Source organism: Phalacrocorax aristotelis, chromosome Z (assembly GCF_949628215.1).
Source record: "Phalacrocorax aristotelis chromosome Z, bGulAri2.1, whole genome shotgun sequence".
In the NCBI taxonomy this organism is placed as follows: domain Eukaryota; kingdom Metazoa; phylum Chordata; class Aves; order Suliformes; family Phalacrocoracidae; genus Phalacrocorax; species Phalacrocorax aristotelis.
In genome coordinates, this window is record NC_134311.1 from 353,705 (window position 1) to 372,442 (window position 18,738).

The 18,738-nt window shown below is 45.3% G+C and overlaps 1 protein-coding gene across 4 annotated transcripts; it reads left to right on the forward strand.

The window, feature by feature from the left end:
• The first annotated feature begins 89 nt into the window (after positions 1-89).
• ZBTB5 (zinc finger and BTB domain containing 5) lies at positions 90-18,440 on the forward strand. 4 transcript variants are annotated; one of them, XM_075079470.1, is made up of 3 exons: positions 90-256; positions 3,652-3,734; positions 13,851-18,440. In XM_075079470.1, exon 3 carries the CDS (start codon positions 13,855-13,857, stop codon positions 15,877-15,879), a length of 2,025 nt encoding a protein of 674 aa, XP_074935571.1. In that variant the 5' UTR covers positions 90-256; positions 3,652-3,734; positions 13,851-13,854; the 3' UTR covers positions 15,880-18,440. The 4 variants fall into 4 exon arrangements, with proteins under 4 accessions (XP_074935571.1, XP_074935569.1, XP_074935570.1 ...); XM_075079468.1 differs by lacking the exon at positions 3,652-3,734; XM_075079469.1 differs by lacking the exons at positions 90-256; positions 3,652-3,734 and adding an exon at positions 332-2,202.
• Positions 18,441-18,738: the final 298 nt, after the last annotated feature.

The following is an 18,738-nucleotide window of genomic DNA, read 5'->3' on the forward strand; positions in this document are numbered from 1 at the left end:
GCCGTTGCTTATCAACAATGAGACCGCTGATTGGTTGGCGGCAAATTGGGAGGGGGCGGCTGCGGGATGGCGTCACTTCCAGCTGCCGGCGAAGCCGCCGCTGCGCAGGGCCTGTGGGGGCGGAGCCGGGGTAGTGGGGACGGGGCCGCAGGGCCGAGGACGACGGCCGCGCCCGGCCCTTCCCGCCTCCCGGGGCGCCCCGTCGTGGCCCTTCCCGCCCGGAGAGCAGAGGCAGCGGGGGAGGCGGGGACCGCAGGTGAGGGGGGGGGGCGGCGGCGGGCTCGGCGGGTGGTGCCAGGCGGGGGGGGGGAGGTTTGGGGGGACTACGGAGGCGGTTGGGAGCGCGCGGGGCGGGGGTAACGTGTGTGGCAGGGCCGGGACGGAGGGTGCGCGCGCTGCGGGCTGCCGCCCCCCGCGCTCCGGGCACCCCTGACGGGCCAGCCGCGAGCCCGTCGAGAGGCGGCGGCGGCCGGGAGGACGGCGAGCTGCGGACGGGCCGGGGGCGGCCTCGTCGCGGACGGGAGAGGGGTGGCCGCTGGAGGCCGGCTGGCGGGGAGCGTAGGGCGCGGGCGTGCCGTCGGCGGGCCTGACGCGATGGGGCGCGGAGGGCCCCTGCGGCGGCCGGGCGCTCCTTCTGCTCGGACGCCGTGGAACGCAGCCGGCGCTCGGCGACCCTGAAGCGCGCTTGACCCTGACCTGGTCGGGACAGACAAAACTGCGGTGCTGCGCGTGGGACGCTGTGTTTGACGAGGAGTCTCTGGAGGGCCTTTTCCCTTTCTGCACGGTGGTGTTTGTGTAAGATCCAAAATTAAATTTCTGGATGTATTTTTAACTACTAATGATGGAAGAATGAGATGTAGGTGTTATCTTGAGTCTTCAGAGAGATATAAAACTTGGATGTTCCAGGTGATAAAAAAAAAACCCATACAACTAAATTCTTCAGTACAGAGCCTTTCAGTGCAATCGGGAATGAGCTCAGGAACAACAGTCTTCCTTATCTGTCCATTAATTTAATGTTCTGGAATTTTCAAAGAAACATAATTTCTGTGTACTTGGCATAAGTATTGAAGTTTATCTTGTGGAGGACAGCATACGGTTGGAGAGGTGTTACATGTACTGTTGATGTACAGAAGTTGCATGCACACCAGTTGCTTCTCTGGAATATGCGTGTTGTGTCTGCAGAATTGACCTAACTCACTGCCAGTTTTTCTCGTGGTCATGCTAACAAAAGCAAGCCCTGCAGTGGTCAAGCTGGTAACCGTGTTGCACTCTACTGTAAACCCGTATGTTACAAGGGAAAAGTAGACCTGGAGTGGGGTCTGTGTGAAAACAGAGGAGGAAGTTACCATCTTGGAACGGACAACAGCTGCTTAATTTCTTCCTCCACCTTTCAAAAATTACTTAGAAGGAATTTATTTAATTCAGCATAATACACACAAACCATGTAAATTGTTACCCTTTAGTGGGACTTTTAGACCTTGATTAAGACAATGTTTTGTTTTTAATTCTTCATTAGTACATGCTTGTATTGGGTTTTGTGGCAAGGTTTTGGTAGTGGGAGGAGGGCTGCAGGGGTGGCTTCCGTGAGAAGATACCAGAAGCTGCTCCATATCAGCCAGAGCCCGTTCCAGGCAGCTCCAAGATGGACCCACCGCTGGCCAAAGCTGAGCCCATCAGCGACAGTGGTAGTACCTCTGTGATAACAGAGGAGGTAAATAGTGCTGTGTAACAGCAGCTGAGAGAAAGGAGTAAGAAAGTGTGAGAGAAACAGCCCTGCAGACTCCAACATCCCATGGTGAAGACCACAGTGATGCAGGTCCCCTGCCTGCAGCCCATGGAGGTCCGTGGTGGAGCAGGTGGAAGTGCCCTGGAGGAAGCTGCAGCCTGTGGAGAGCAGGCTCCTGGCAGGGCCTGTGGCCCCATGGAGGGGAGCCCACACTGGAGCAGCCTGTTCCTGAAGGACTGCACCTCATGGAAGGGACACATGCTGGAGCAGTTTGTGAAGAACTGTAGCCTGTGGGAAGACCCACATTGGAGAGGTTTGTGAAGGACTGTCTCCTGGGGGAGGGACCTCACACTGGAGCAGGGGAAGAGCATGAGGAGGAAGGAGCAGCAGAGATGAAGCGTTATGAACTGACCACAACCCCCATTGCTTAACCTGTGTTGCTTGGAGGGGAGGAGGTAAAAGAGTTGGAAGTAAAGGTGAGCCTGGGAAGAAGGAGTAAGGGTGGGGGGAAGGTGGTTTTAGTTTTGGTTTTTCTTTTTTTCCTGTCCTATTCTATTATTAATAGGCAATAGATTAAATTAGTCTTCCCAAAGATGAGCATTTTGGATGCTAATTGGTGAATGATCTCTCTGTCCTTATCTCAGCCCACAAGCTTTTCATCTCACTTCCTCCCTCATCTCGCTGAGGAGGGGGAGTGAGAGAGTGCCGGGTGGGTGTCTGATTGACCCACCACAACGCCAAAATAGAACTGTACAGTACATCCACATAGATTTTCTTCCCTTTTGAGCATCAAATGATAATGTTAGAAGAGTTATTGAAACGAGTTTGGGAGGTAATTCAGCAATTCACATTTGGAATACAATAGTCATCTGTTGAATCAGTTTTGGGGATATAGTTATTTGCTTAGGCTGAAGACATGTAATACTAGTTAATCCATTGTGGTGGTGGCAAACTTATATTTGTTACTTCGATCCTGGCAAAAGTAGATTTATTCATTATGCAGTTAATCCTAGTGTCACTGGGGTTAAAAGCTTAAGCAAAGGTACCACAAAGAAAGGTGGTTGAATGGGACTGTTCAAAATTATTGAATCTGCAGTAAATAGTGAAGTTGAAGAGCTAGATTTAGAAATGATTGCCGTATTGAACAAGAAGACATCATGCTGGCAACGAGCTGTCTGTGGCTGCGCTTTCCTTTGGGATCTTTGCCTGCAGAGCTTTGGTGTTTGTGGTTGGCTTCATGATGGTAGGCAGGAGAAGCTGGCAACTGATTTTCCATTGCAGAGCTGGGCATTCTTGTGAGAGGAGGATGGCAGTGACAGAGACTGCCGTGGTACCACGAACCTCAGGAGAGGTTTTTCTGAGCTGATAACGTAACTGTGAGTCCAGATCAGTCCTCACTGATGGCAGTTTGTCTTCTCATGCCCTTAAATAACTGTGTTGCCAGTTCTGTGTAGCAGTGTTCTATGCTTTTGCCTTTGCAACACTGCCCGAACAGCTTTCTTCAGGTCTTTCCCTGTGCAGTGCCTAAAAACCGGTTGTGCTCTTGGGAACAGCTGTTTTCTCATACTAGATAGTTTTGTACCTTCATAAGATCAAGAATAGAATCCATGATCTTTTCCTGTTTCTTACGGATACCTAGAAAGCACCGTGCTTTAGTAAGTTGACCAGAGAAGCATATGTCAACTCTTCTGAGAGACTGATGCCTGTGAAAGCTGTGGTACTGACCTCGAATTAGCCAGGAATTACAAGGAAAGAGTGTTCAGTCTGTTCAGAACATACAGCAGTACAGGTGTGTTAAATAGTGGAATTACAACAAAGAAACAACCCTCCCGGTGACAAGCTGAGATAGCACATCAAAATGCAGCAGTGTCACTTTTCAGTCTCATCCTTTGTGTCTTCCTCTGAACTATCACACTGTGCTGCAGGATCTGAAGACTGAGAGGTGCATCACAGGGCTTGGAGGAGGTGAGTGGGAACATGAGGAAGCTGGAGGATGGCCATGTCACAGGTAGCATCTGTTTCTGTAGATAACTAAGAGTGTCTAGGAAAAATCTAGCCTTTTTAAGGAAGCCTTTTGTTGCTCCTTTCAAAGATGCTCTTTGCAGCTGGCAGACTATGCTGTTACTGTTTGTTAATGAGTTGGTGTTGCCATAGGTTGGACTATTTGCAGTACTTTTCAGGTGATGAGAAAGTACTAAGCCATATGCTAATCTCTGACTCTTCTCTGGAGGGCTGATGCCACCAGCAGCAGCTTCTGCAGTGCAGCTTATCCTTTCTGATTCTTAGACAAGTTGTAACTCATCCTCCTTGACAATAGGGAGATAAGATGTGTGAGTTGAACTATATATAAAACCTGCCTAAGGAAACACCTCAAATGAGATGCTGTAAGCTCAGCTGTCAGTCGTCAGTCTCTAGTTGTAGGTGCTTGTCAGGCACACACAAAACGCCTTTCATGGCTGGCACTCACTGTATTGTCACATACACTGAAGCGATGTAACACTAGAGTCTGCTTCAGTTTTATGGGGCAAATCCAGAAATCATTTTAACTACTGTTAATTAAAATTCCACCGTATCTTCCATTTCAAAGCACTCTCAGAGCAGAGAACGTAAGCCCTCCGCATTTCAAAGTGGCAAAACTTGCTGAAGATGTCAGAGAAGGTGAAGACTTCCTTTTCTTTCTGTATCTACTCTCCCACTGTTCTGCTGGCTTGTTAAAAAAACCAACAAAACTGGTAGTAGAAAGTATTTTCTAAAATAACACTTGTATCACTGACTCGTATCTAGGTTTATGTTTGTATTTCAGGCTTCAGGGAAGCTTTTTGAGATGTATTATTTCAAGCACAATGGTTAAGCACAGTACAAGTGTATTGTAATGTTTTGTAAAATGTAATTTAAGCTAAGTTATTAATATTGTGTTCGCACACTCAAGTTTTGGCTGTATGCCAGAGATTCCTGCAGGCTTGATACCTAGAATATCAGATGCATTTAAATGCAGAATGTTAGGAACGGGGTTTGAGGTACAAGTAATAAATTTTCCTTCGTTTGTCTGATAAGGACAAATACCTAGTCTAAAGTTTTCAGTAGAGTATTTGTGAGTTTTCTTCTGATATAATTCTACTGAATGGTTAGTCGAGGCAGCTTTTGTTGTTGGTTTTAGTAACACAAAATCAATTACTTTGCAAAGATTTTTTAAAGCTTTTGTAGGGAAACTCATGGTTGCATTTGGTTTTTTTTGTTTGTTTGACTACGTATGTTTGACTTCTTGACAGTGGCTCAGGATTGCAGTATAATCTAAACTGTGCTATAGTATTGGACACAGTAATAAAATTTTAAGTAGATCGTTATTCAGAGTTGTTATTTTTCACACTATTTTATAGTGAGTTAACTTTTTTAACGAAGTGAGATAAGTTTTTGATTCTGCAGTAGTTTCAGTGTAAGTGTACTTAAATACTTGGCTTGTCCCATCTTGCTGCAGCTTAAGTATTAGAGCAGAGGGACTTGATGGAAAAAGGGGCTGTAAGTCTACATAGTACTGTTAATGCTAATCATTCAAGAAATAGAAAGAAACCATATGAAGACATTTTTAACTTTAAAACTAGTAGAAATATGTGCTAATAAATCTGAATTCCTATGGTAAAATCTATAGTATCCCTTCTCCTGCCATGTGATTGTGTTACCAGCTGCCCCTTTTGTTTGCTACCTGCCTGGCTGGGCAGATGGCAGCACGAGTGCCTCATTCATAGCTGTGTGCAAACTGGCCAGCTGGCTCCTTTTGGTTTGGCATGTTCTGTGTTGTTTAAGAGAATAAGGGAATTAATTATGACTCTGAGAAGCAGTCCTTATAAATTTGGATTCTGCTGTAACCAGGCACCAACTTCAACAAAAAATGTGGGAACTCAGTATCTAATGTCCTCTCTGTTAAATTTGGTTGGAGCTGACAGAGAGACTCTGAGGTTAATAACTAACGGGAGATTAATGAACAGGCTATGTGATTGTAAATTGTAGGTCTTTTTTCCTAGAATTTCAGAACACTTGCACATCATTTTCCTAGTTAGGTATTTTTAATCCTGATGTTTTTTTAATATGGAAGGCTTAGTTTTAGAAATTTGAGCCTTATCTTCATCCACACATATGAGGAATATTTTACTAACATTAATTAAATACAGATGTTTTACTTGTCCAACACACAAGACCGAACAACAGCTAGTATGTGCCACCATGAATGTTCGTTTGCATGATCAGGCTCCTCTGCACAGCCCCAGGGGAGGCCCAAACAGTACCCTGTAGGGCTGCTCCCAGGCCCGTTCCTGGAGCTAGCCTGTTGCAGGCCCAGAAGAGCACAGGGGCACAGGTGGGAATGCAAAGCAAGGACCCCGAGGAAGGAGCACCTTGTCCAGGCCCCTGCCAGGGCAGTCCCAGCAAAGCCTTTGCCTAGTGTCCCGGCATGACCCATCACAGTGAGTTGCAGAACAGCTCTGTCGGACTAAGGGGTTTGCTGCCCACTGCTGGAACACATAGGCTGCAAGGAAAACAGCTTGGGACCCCACAGGACTTATTACAGGATGTTTAGGGGAGGAACCAAAAGTGGGGCAAAGGAGGGGTTTAGGGGATCCAGGGAGGAACAGGTGTGGAAATATAGAGGGGTAAGGGGACTAAAAAGGCCGGCTGCATGTAGGCAGTCTGCTGGTCAGTATGCTTGCCTGCTGTGACCTGCACCTGATTAATGCCATCTGTCCTGCTCCTAATGAAATTCCTTCCTGGCTCTGGTGAGGACTCTCTGGTTGGCGTGAGTGCAGCCGTGTGGGTCAGGCCATGGGATGGAGGGTCCCTGTGCCCATGGGGCATGAACTGGAGCAAGTGCGGGTGTGCAAGTGTCTGGTGGCCAGTGAAGATCAACCTAGATGAGCCAGTGAAGTGGCCTGGGAGCAATGGGGTCCATATGTCCCTGAGGGCAGCTCTGGGTGTGAGAGTGCCTGGGTCTTTAGGGGTGAGAACATGGGAAGGTCAGCTGTGGGACCGGGGGAGTCCTGGCTGCCACTGTGTACCTCTGACAGACTGTTTGGGCAATGGGAGCCAGGCTCTGGCCTCGGGGGCTCGTATAACTGCAGACTGGAGGTGGGGAGACTGGGACCCAGGGTGCAGCTGCTGGGAGGGCCAGCTGCTGGAGGGGTCTAGCTCGTATGCCTGTATGTATGTTCTTGCAGATGGACTTCCATCCTGGCCCGTCAGAGAGGGGAGCAGGGTGACATATCTGCTGCTGCTCTGTTTGTGTGAGAGCTGAGTGTATACGGGTGCTCCATGCATTTGTGCCCACTGGGAATGTGTCTTTTCCCACTACTACCCTTCGGGGTCTGGGGAGGTTGAGCAGTAGCAGCCTTGCCTCTTTTGGGCTGTTGGATATGCTGTGGCATGTTTTCCTCTAGCAGTGAAAAGTCAAGTTAAATATTTAAATACCTACTGAACTTGCTTTTTATTCAAAGGTTAATTATCTTTTTAAGTGTGTAATCAAAATGTTAGGGAGAAAGTACTTCCTTATTAAATTTTACCAAACTAGTCTTACATTAAAAAAATTCATAGTTCTCTCCTAAAACTCTTCCAAAAATACCAAAGCAAACTCAAACTGAAAGCCAGAGTGGTAAGTATATATAAAACTATACCTTCCCCAGGTGGAGGTGGCATCTGAATACTTAATAGCTCTCAACTGATTTTTCTTCGATGAATCTAGGTAATGGCTCTTGACTTTATGTGTACTTGCCTGTGGCAAAGAGTTCAGTAGTTTTACTGCATTATGATGAGTGTTTCTTTGGTTCTGACCCTGCTGGTTCCTGGCCTTAGTCCTGGAACAGGCAGAACAGAATTTTGTAGGTATTTTTTCCATTGCTTGCCCTTAAAACTTTCCTGGCTCTGACTATTTATTATGTTATATATATTAGTTACAGTAAACCCACTTGTAGCTAAACAATTTGGTATAGTTTCTTTTCACTCATCTGTGGTCATTTGTTTGATTATAGAACTAAGCTTTTCCCTTTCCCACTACTCTCCAAAAGGCCACTGGACTCAGTGTCTGCTGTTTGTACCACTGATGCCTCCCGAGTCCCACTGATTTGATCTGATTCAGCAGAAGATTTCATCTAACATTCCTTGAGTCCCCAGGATGTTAACTGGAGCTGACTGTGAGCCTCAGAAAGGCTGCAGAGACTGGCTACTGAAACCAGTGACTACTCAGCTGGGAGCATCTCTGTCCTTCATTTGAACAGGCATTTGCACACCGTGTGATGGGATGCCACCCGTCACATGCTGCAGATGTTGGGTCATTTGATAGAGGAACAGTGGGGATGTGCAGCCCATTGGTGGTTCAGGGGAGTCTTTATGGCCAGCTGTTGCTGATAGGCAACATATGACCAAAGCAGAAGTGAAAGGCAGACCAAATGTGCATATCCGGAAATAAGTCACTGATACATATTTCGTGTTGACTTAGGTGCCTTTAATGTATTGAGTAACCCAAAGTAGCTGATATCTTGCCGAATGTGGTGTGTTTATAGTATGCAATGTTTAAAACTCAAATCTAGTTTTATAATTTTCAATGGATCTTGATTAACTTGACTGTGGGGTCTGTTTGTTGATTCTGGTTTGAAGACTTTAGCCTTTATGGTGTAGTAAAAGTTCAGTACAAATCAAAATTAATATTTGAAGCAAAACTAGGATTTGTCTTGTTTCAGGTGCACAAAGGGTGCAATCACTTTTGGTGACTGTAAGCAAGGTCTCTCTCTGAATTCTGAAATCCCAAATCATTGGTCAAAACAACGACTCTTGACTGTTTTTTCTGGTTCAAATACATATTGCTGCCTGGGCAGAAATACTTTGCACTATCCCTGTAACCAATATTCCTTTCTGGAGTCCAGCCCAGTCTTTTTACTGATGTGAAATCGTATCCTTGTGTGGTTTGGTGTCTTCCACCTCCAGGCTTCTCTGGACATCGGTTCAAATGTGTTACTACATAGCCTTCTGAAGCACGCCACCTCCTGCGATAAGGGCAATGCATGAGGTCTCAGGTATTTTATATCTTCTAGAGTGCATTTCCTAAAATGACCTAAAGCAGTGCGCAGACTGCGAACTGCTTATGTGCTTTTGAACAGCTTGCTTCTGATGTCTGTTGAAGCTGGAGCCGTCTCTGCTGGGCCCTGTGCTTTCTGCAGTGAAGGTACAAGTGGAACGATTCTGTTCTTGGTCGCAGATGGGCACAGCAAAGTGCTCCTGTCTTAGCTGCCTAGGTGGTGGTGGTTATGGTTCAGCGCTGCTGCATTTTGGGAAGTCACTGTAAATAATACCATGGTGTCCTGCAGTTCTGGTCCTTAAGGAAAGAAGGTGGCGTGGCGTTCCTGGTGTGGTAGGTGCCTGGGACTTCCCAAGGTGTCTGCCAGTCAGCTGTAGCATTATACACTATGCAGTCAGCCCTGCATATAGCCCTACAGCTGTGAAGTGGTTCCTTAGAGCTGTTGCACTTGACTGGGGAGTGAAGTGGAAAGAAAGCCAACCAACATCCAGGCCCCCCAAGAGCACACTGATACTATAGTAATGGCTCTCTAAATGGAGTGAAAGAGAGAGTTGCTTTGTTGCTCTGGCAACTCTTGCCTTGGCCACCCCCACCCCGATTCCCCTTAGAGCCTGTGTTTTAGTCCCATGAAACCAAGGATAGAGCATTATCTTGTCAGTGGACAAGGGAAGAGCTATCGATGTAATCTGTCTGGACTTCTGTAAGGCCTTTGACACTGTCCCCCACAGCATCCTTCTCTCTAAACTGGAGAGAGATGCATTTGGTGGGTGGGCTGTTTGGTGGATAAGGAACTGGCTGGATGGTCACATCCAGAGGGTCAATGTCCAGATGAAGACCGGTGATGAGTGGTGTCCCTCAGGGGCCTGTACTGGGACTGGTACTATTTAATATCTTCATCAGTGACATAGGCAGTGGGATCGGGTGCACTCTCAGCAGGTTTGCAGATGACACCAAGCTGAGCTGTGCGGTTGACACACCAGGACGGATGTCATCCAGAGAGACGTGGACAAGCTGGAGAGGTGGGCCTGGGAGAGCCTCATGAGGTTCAGCAAGGCCAAGTGCCAGGTCCTGCCCCTGGGTCAGGGCAACCCCTGGTATCAATACAGGCTGGGGGATGAAGGGATTGAGAGCAGCCCTGTGGAGAAGGACTTGGGGGTACTGGTGGGTGAAAAGCTGGACATGAGCCAACAGTGTGTGCTCACAGCCCAGAAGGCCAACCATATCCTGGGCTGCATTCCCAGCAGCATGGGCAGCAGGGCGAGGGAGGGGATTCTGCTCTGCTCTGGTGAGACCCCACCTGGAGTGCTGCGTCCCAGCTCTGGAGCCCTCAGCACAGGAAGGACATGGACCTATTGGAGCAGGTCCAGAGGAGGGCACAGAAATGGTCCAAGGGCTGAAGCCCCTCTCCTACAAGGCCAGGTTGAGAGAGTTGCAGCTGTGCAGCCTGGAGAAGAGGTCTGCGGGGAGACCTTATTGCGGCCTTCCAGTACTTAAAGGGGGACTATAGGATAGATGGGAGCAATCTCTTTAACGAGGCCTGTTGTGACAGGACAAGGGAAAAGGGTTTTAAACTAAAGGAGGGTAGATTTAGACTGGATATAAAGAAAAAATTTTTTACTATGAGGGTGGTGAAACACTGGAACAGGTTTCCCAGAGAGGTGGTCGATGTCCCATCCCTGGAAGCATTCCAGGTCAGGTTGGAGGGGGCTTTGAGCAACCTGACGGAGTTGAAGATGTCCCTGCCCACTGCAGGGGGGTTGGACTAGGTGAGCTTTCAAGGTCCCTTCTAACCTAAACCATTCTACTATCTCTGGCATAACACTTAGGCCATCTCAGACTCGAGCAAAAGAGATAACAGAAGAATTGTCTGGCATTCCCCTTTCAACTTTGCAGATATGCCTGTCTGGAGGGCAGCTTTCCTTAGAGAGGAGGTCGTCCTTGCACAGTGCTTGCTGGAACAAAGGAGGGCATGTGTTTACCCAGATGTGCAGGAGCAGCAAAGGCAGACGGCGATGTAGCAGCACTGCTCACAAAGCAGCCCTTGCCCCGCCACATTCCAGACACTTCCTGCTGGGACTCGAGGCTCTTGTCACAGGCTCCCTGTCTTCCTTTTGTCCTGCTGCCCAAGGTCAGTGAGTTTCAGGGTCCCCTCTTTTGTGGTGAAATCTTTCTTCAGCGAAGACCTGCAAAGTGTATGTCATGTGCCTTAGAGAAGGAGGAGGTGGGTGAATGCCAGCTGCCTCAGCTGGGGAGCAGCAGCTGCTCTTACATTAGCTCCAGCCTGGCAGCTGAGGCAGGCAGGCCCTGTTCTGAGAGATTTATTTTGTGACCTAATGGTTTTAGTCTTTGTGCTTTTATGTTAGTTTGCCACCTCCTCTGGCATGAATTGAGATCTCTCTGCCTACTGTACTACTGATTCCCTTAATTTTAATGTAGTCTGATAGTTCAAGAGCAGCAAAAGCTGCAAACTTGAGTAGGTCCCTTTGTTTGTCCAGGTTGCCCATAAGGGATTTCATAGGCCTGGGAATCAGAAAATTGTAGCTGTTCATCACACAGTAGTGTCCAAAGTAGCCTCAAGACAGGCGAAAAATGGACAGTATCTGCATCTGAGGTTTTCCTACCGGAGAGCTGTCTGTAGTCTCCCATCCCTGATGACCCAAAACTTGTTGTCTAGTGACAAGAAGTGTTACAGAGTAAAATTGTGCTGCCCATCCCATCCGTAGCTGTTGGAGATGCTGGCAAGTTTTGAATATGGAAACTAGTATTTTAAGTCCAACAAGGTTTGCAGCTGTAGGCCTGATAGAAAAGGGGGGCCTGGCTTTGTACCCTCACTGGATGGAGAGCGCAGCATGTGTTCAGCTCGCGTTTGTTCCGCTCCACCACCGGATGGTGTGCCTGGGAAAGCTCGCTCAGCACCAGGCCCAGCCTGAGCTTCCTCTGGGGCCTGGGGGGATTCGGTGGGTTGGGGTGTGGCTGGGGAGCAAGCAGGGTTATTGTGAAGGGAGCAAGGGCACACAGAGCATGTGTTAACTTTGTTTCCTAATAAGAAACGTAATCCCTTGCTGCTTGCGGAATAACTCCTGAACTAGTTCAAAAGATGTGTATCCTTTATAAAAGAGGATCAAGAACTGTTCTGCTTTCCCTTGACGTGTTAATGGTGATAATCCAAGGCTGGGGAACATTGCAGATGTACTTTTCTAGTTGGAGCTGATTTGCTGCTGGAAGCCCATGGATCTTTCTAATTCTACAGCTGCCTGCTTACATATGCATCACTGATGCCTTACAAATCCATCAGTGACCTTCTGTGTATTGCCTTTACCAGCAGGGCCTTACAGCAGTATGTGTCTCAAAGGTGGTATTCCTCAGCCTGCCCTGCCTCCCTTACTGCCTTTTGCCTTGCAGCAAAGGAGGGCACAGAGCTTCGAGCTGCTGCAGGCTGTGCATTTCTGCAGGCTGAAGGAGCCTTTGGGGTTGTGTGCTGCTCTTGCTCTATGCCTGAGATCTTGGCAGTTGCTCTTTGCATTTCTGAGGTTTTGCTTTTTCTGCTGATCCTTACAAGTAAATAGTTAATTTATGTCCATTCAGGTGAATAAAATTGCAAAGTAATTGACAATCTAAATCAACAGCTGTACCTGTTTTCCTCTGAATGAATGTGTGTACTTGGCAGCCACTGTCTCTGGCCTGAGCATACCTTCTGAGCAAAGTCATTGTATAAAGTGAAAGAACTGCAGAGATTTTTAAATACGAACATTATTTCTGAGCATACTTTTATTTACTGGTCAAACGTGACTATGGGAAACTTCATATGCCATTTACTGATATAGTTTGTGGCCGTGCAGGTTTGCAAACAGCGCATGGTTTGTTCACAGCATGTGTGTATTTGAGGGCAGAATTTCTAAATTGGAGACTCACATTTGATACCTCTTCACAAGTATAATTCTTTCTGTGTGATCTTTTATTTTAGCTGCTTTACAGTCTTGTGTCACATGATACTGTTGTACAGCTGTTGAAAAATAAATCAAGAACACAAAAATGTGTGTGTGTATGCCCCATATTTGCAACTGTTCTGCTCCCCAAATCTTATACTTTGTTGATTTGTCATGAGAAAAAGAAGAGGTATCACTGAAGGTCACCTATTTAGTCCTAACATGAGTCTACTAAGATTCTATTTATGTTCTGTTAATGGAAATTTAAGAAAAAAACACACCTGAGTTTGTCCAGTTGTCATGTTTAGTACATCATTTTGTCAAAAGCTTCCAATAATGTCCTTATGGACCAAGCAGGTTCACAAGAAATAGCTACTGCAGACAGCTCTTAACATCAGCAAACTCTGCTATCTTTCTACCATTTTATTTATTTTGTGGGGAAAAACAGACTTCGGTGCATCTCACCTGACTATAGTGAATAAGAAAATTGCACTGCATTTCTGATTGCTAAAGGTGGCAGTTTCAGATAAGAGCTGACCACTTGTTCCAGTGCAGGAGTATCTCCCTTCTTTTCCATTAAGTCTCTTTTGTATGTTTCTCTGTGAAAAGCAGATAGTTGAATGACAGTTCTGCACAGTAGCTGAGAAACTGTGCAGAAAGTCAATTGTAGAAGGTGAAACTGGATTAAATGAGATGACAATTAAAGTTTAGACTTTTCAGTGGGAGATTATCTAATAACATGAGCAATTTATCAAAGGTTGCAGTAGATTATTCACAGTTAGGTTTCTTCAGAAAACAGGATTAAATGTTTTACTAAAGAATGTGTTTTAGTTTGGAGAGGAGCTAATGGAGGTGAAATGACCAGTGTTATTCAGTTTGCAGCAGAGCTGGCTCTGACAAGGCTGATGTTGAGGCGGCTGTTTACTAGGTCAGCTCCATGGCAGAGCCTGTAATTTCTTCCTCGTCCTCCTCCACAAGGTTGCCAGCTCTGATACGGTACCAATGTGGCAGTAGAACATTAAGATTAGTTATTGTTCCTCTGTCTTTCGGACATCAACTTTCATTTTAAAATCTGGTTTCTCTGTGGTCTGAATAGGACTTCAGCAATTTTTATTATTACAGTTTGTTCTGTTTTGTCTTACAGGATCATGGATTTTCCAGGACATTTTGAGCAAATCTTTCAGCAGCTCAACTACCAGAGGCTTCATGGCCAGCTTTGCGACTGTGTCATTGTGGTGGGAAACAGGCATTTCAAAGCCCACCGCTCTGTTTTGGCAGCGTGTAGCACCCATTTCCGAGCTCTGTTTACTGTAGCAGAAGGGGATCAGACTATGAATATGATTCAGCTGGACAGTGAAGTGGTAACAGCAGAAGCTTTTGCTGCTTTGATAGACATGATGTATACTTCCACACTAATGCTTGGGGAGAGCAATGTTATGGATGTCTTGCTGGCTGCTTCTCACTTACATTTGAACTCAGTTGTTAAAGCATGCAAACACTACCTTACTACCAGGACACTGCCAATGTCTCCAGCGAGTGATAGAGTTCAAGAGCAAAATGCACGCATGCAGAGGTCTTTCATGCTCCAGCAGCTTGGACTGAGCATCGTGAGCTCTGCGTTAAATTCCACTCAGAACACAGAGGAACAACCAAGTACTATGAGCTCCTCAATGAGAAGTAACATCGAGCAGCGCACTACTTTTCCTATCCGTCGCCTCCACAAACGTAAACAGTCTTCTGAAGATCGGGCCAGACAGCGCATCAGGCCTACTATGGATGAGTCTGTTTCTGATGTGACTGCAGAGAGCGGGCAGACAGTAGTTCATTCACGGGAAGATTTCTTCTCGCCTGATTCACTGAAGATTGTAGACAACTCTAAGGCCGACGCTGTTGCTGATAACCAGGAGGTTAATACTATTATGTTTGATCAGTCTTTCAGTGCTCAGGAAGATGCTCAAGTGCCCAGTCAGTCTGACAACAGTGGAGGAAACATTTCACAGATGTCCATGGCATCCCAGGCAACACAGGTGGAAACGAGCTTTGACCAGGAGGCTGCTTCTGAGAAGAATAACTTCCCATGTGAGAATCCAGAGGTCAGTCTGAATGAAAAAGAGCACATGAGGGTGGTAGTGAAATCTGAGCCCCTGAGTTCCCCAGAGCCTCAAGATGAGGTGAGTGATGTCACTTCCCAAGCAGAGGGCAGTGAGTCTGTTGAAGTGGAAGGAGGAGTAGTGAGCGCAGAGAAGATAGAACTGAGTCCTGAGAGCAGTGATCGCAGCTTTTCTGACCCCCAGTCCAGTACTGATAGGGTGGGAGACATCCATATTATGGAGGTGTCAAATAACCTGGAACACAAGTCTGCTTTCAGTATCTCAAATTTTCTAAATAAAAGCAGAGGTGGTAGCTTTGGTGCTAGTCAAAACAGTGATGACAACATTCCAAATACTACCAGTGACTGCAGAATGGACAGTGATGCCTCTTACCTGATGAGTCCAGAGTCGGGGCCTGCTGGTGGCCATTCATCTGCCACTGTCTCTCATGTCGAGAATCCGTTCAGTGAGCCTGCAGACTCTCATTTTGTTAGACCAATGCAGGATGTGATGGGTCTCCCCTGTGTACAGACTTCTGGGTACCGGGCAGCAGAACAGTTCGGCATGGATTTTCCACGGTCAGGCTTGGGCTTGCACTCCCTCTCAAGGGCAATGATGGGCTCAGTAAGAGGTGGAGCTAGCAGCTTTCCTGGCTACCGCCGCATAGCCCCCAAAATGCCTGTGGTGACCTCTGTCAGGAGCTCCCAACTGCAAGATAACTCATCCAGTTCCCAGCTGATCATGAATGGGACCACTTCCTTTGAAAACGGGCATCCATCACAACCTGGTCCGCCACAGCTGACAAGGGCATCTGCAGATGTCCTTTCAAAATGCAAGAAGGCCTTATCTGAGCACAATGTCTTGGTTGTAGAAGGTGCGCGCAAGTATGCATGCAAGATCTGCTGCAAGACGTTTTTGACCTTGACGGACTGCAAGAAACACATCCGTGTGCACACAGGAGAAAAGCCTTATGCCTGCCTGAAGTGTGGCAAGCGGTTCAGCCAGTCCAGCCACCTGTACAAACACTCCAAGACAACCTGCCTGAGGTGGCAGAGCAGCAATCTGCCTAGCACTTTGCTTTAACCCTCTCCACCCAGGCCTGCAGGAGAGCGCCAGTGCAGACATCTAGCTCCCTGAAGCACCACAGAAGCATGAACACTATTTTCTTCAAGGCTGCAGGCTGAGAGGCTGCTCGTGTTGGTCAGTGAATATTTATGTGTGATTGTGCCACACACACAAAAGTCTTGGTTCTGTCAATTGGGGATATTACTGTACCTACCTCACAGGGGTGTGGTAGCGAAGAACTTGGAGATCCTCAGAAGTCGCGGTGTAGATGTGTGAAGCATTACTATGATGTTATGTTCAGGCCTTGGGCTGATGGGGATACAATCCATAAAGCTAATCAGTACCTTTGCAGGGCAGAGGGGTGAGAGTGTAGTTATCTCATGAAGTAGCACGTTTCAAGAATGAAAAACTGAAGTGCATATTTCCTCTTTTGTTTTTTTCTAAAGTATTTTGTAAAAGTCAAAGCATTTAAATAAATGACCTGTAAAACAAGTTGCTGCATTATGTATGGACAGTAATGCAAGAGCTGTTTACTGTAACTAACACAGACTGCATATCTTAAAGAGAAAACCAACTTAGGATGCACCTGTCTGACATAATGCTTTAAAATATGCTAATTATAAAAATAGTTCTAGGTTTATGAATGTATGTTTGGCTGTTTTGTAGTAAAGAACACTGTGTAATGAAGGTGCTTAAACTAAATCCAAGACAAGTAACTTTTGAATGGCCAGATGTATATATACTTTGAATATAGCAAGACATGGATGTTTGACTGATTTTTTTTTTTTTTTCCCCTGTAGAAACTTGTATTAAGTGATAAGTGAAGTACTGTTTCTTGTTTGTGCTATTCTTAGCAGTATTTTAACCAATGCGTATCTCCTATGTTAAAACTCTATATACACAGAAGTCTGAAAAGAGCTTGTCATTGTCTGCTTTGTTATTTTGAAGGAGAGAGATAATTTGTGATGGCTTTTTTTACTGTATAAGATAGTCTCTTGCTGTTCCAGATGCTGATAGTCAATCTGATCCCCATTACTGCATAAACATATTGTCCTTTTCTAACACACTTATCTTCAGGCTTTAATTTCCTCCTCTGCATACTTACTTTCCTTCACAATTATGAATTGTTCCTTAGATCAAACCAGTCAGGAATGATCCTAATTTGCCATATTTATTTATGTCTTTCTATAAAATGTAGTTGTCAAATCCAGTCCTTCCACTTAAAGTAGTGTCATAAATGTACCTTTCCACATAAATTTAAAAAAATCTAGAATAAATTTAATTTAATAAAATAGCACTGTACACTTTGTATAGGAGAAATTCAGTGATCATTTTTCTTCTAGTGAATTGTGTAAATCTTGTTTTAATTTCCTCCTCTTTGATACCATTGTAACTAATACTGTCTGAAGTGTCCTTTTTTCTTTGTTAAAGATGCACATGAACTAACTACTGGCGTTCAGCATATTAGGTTCCTAAGTAAAGTTTTGGAGCACTTCTGCTGATAAATGTTGCTCTGCCACGTAGGAGCTGGGTCAGGGCAACAGCATGTCCATTCTGCTGAGGAGAGGCAGAGGATTTGCATTTCCTGGTATCAAAGTCACAGAGCAACAGCTTTCCATTAATATTTAAAAAAAATTCAAACTTCCCCTCTTTCTTTCATTCTGTATAGCAAAGATATCCTGTGTGATGATGTTCAGCAGTTTTATGGGGTTTGTACTATCTAATGGTTAGCCTTCTTAAACATCCCTGGCTTATATTTGGACAAACTGAAAATAAAACCCTAATCCACAGTACTGTAGGTCATTTAGCAGGACGAACTATCAAAACTGGTGAAGCACAGAAACCAAACAGTCATTGTTAGACCAAAGGAAGTAAGGGAATCTTTCTGCACTTGGCTTTATGTGAAACAGTAGTCTGCTAATGAAGAAATGTTTTCATCTCTAGTTACACCGCTTTACATAGGGGAAGAAAAAATGCCGAATGTTTGTCAACATGTCGTTTGCACCTTGAGCATCCAGGGTAAACAGGAACATGGAAACAGAGTGAATGATTAATTCCTTCCGGACTGTAAGATTTTGTTATAGGATTTATCTAATGGTCATATTTCTGGCTCTTGATTTTATAAGCTTTAAGGAAATGTGCTGCATTTTTTTAAAAGCATTAGGTTATGCCACATTTTGTTTGATAATAATTTTGATATCGGGGATTAACAGCATTGAGCTATACTAAGCAATCTCACTGAAACATCAATAAAATGCAGTATTTTGTACTTCAATATTTTCTTGTGTCGCCTTATTAGTAATGTTCCGAGTGTTTGATCTTCCCTGTATTTCTGGTGTTTGGTTTTAAAAATAGGGGGGTTTTATATATTTTCTATCTGTTTCCTGTAGCACATCTGAATTCCTTGAATTTTTGCAATCCATAGGAATAAAACAACTATGTGAGTAAGGAGATGAGAGTAATTAAGAACTTATTTGAGCAGATAAACATACTTAACTGTACTTTTGGTCTGTTTTTATAAAAATTTTTATGTAATTGTGAAATATCAGAACTTGTGCAGGAGGACTTCTTTATTCATTCTTTAAGAAAAAAAAATCAACTTGGAGCACTTTTGGAAGTAGCAACTTTAAATTTCATTATTCATTGACATCTAGTGCATCTGGAGGAGCACACTGCAAACCCAGGAGCCTGTGGCCGGCTTGTTGCTTTCCTAGTCTTCCAGTATGAAGCAATATCTCAGACTGGTATTTCCACTTAGCTGTCCCCTACTGTAAAATGACAGTACCTCAACTCAAAGCCTGGTAATGTTGTCAAAGAGCTTATCACCCTGGCTTTTGTTCAAAATTTAACTTTAAAAATGCTACAGTGAAACCTCGT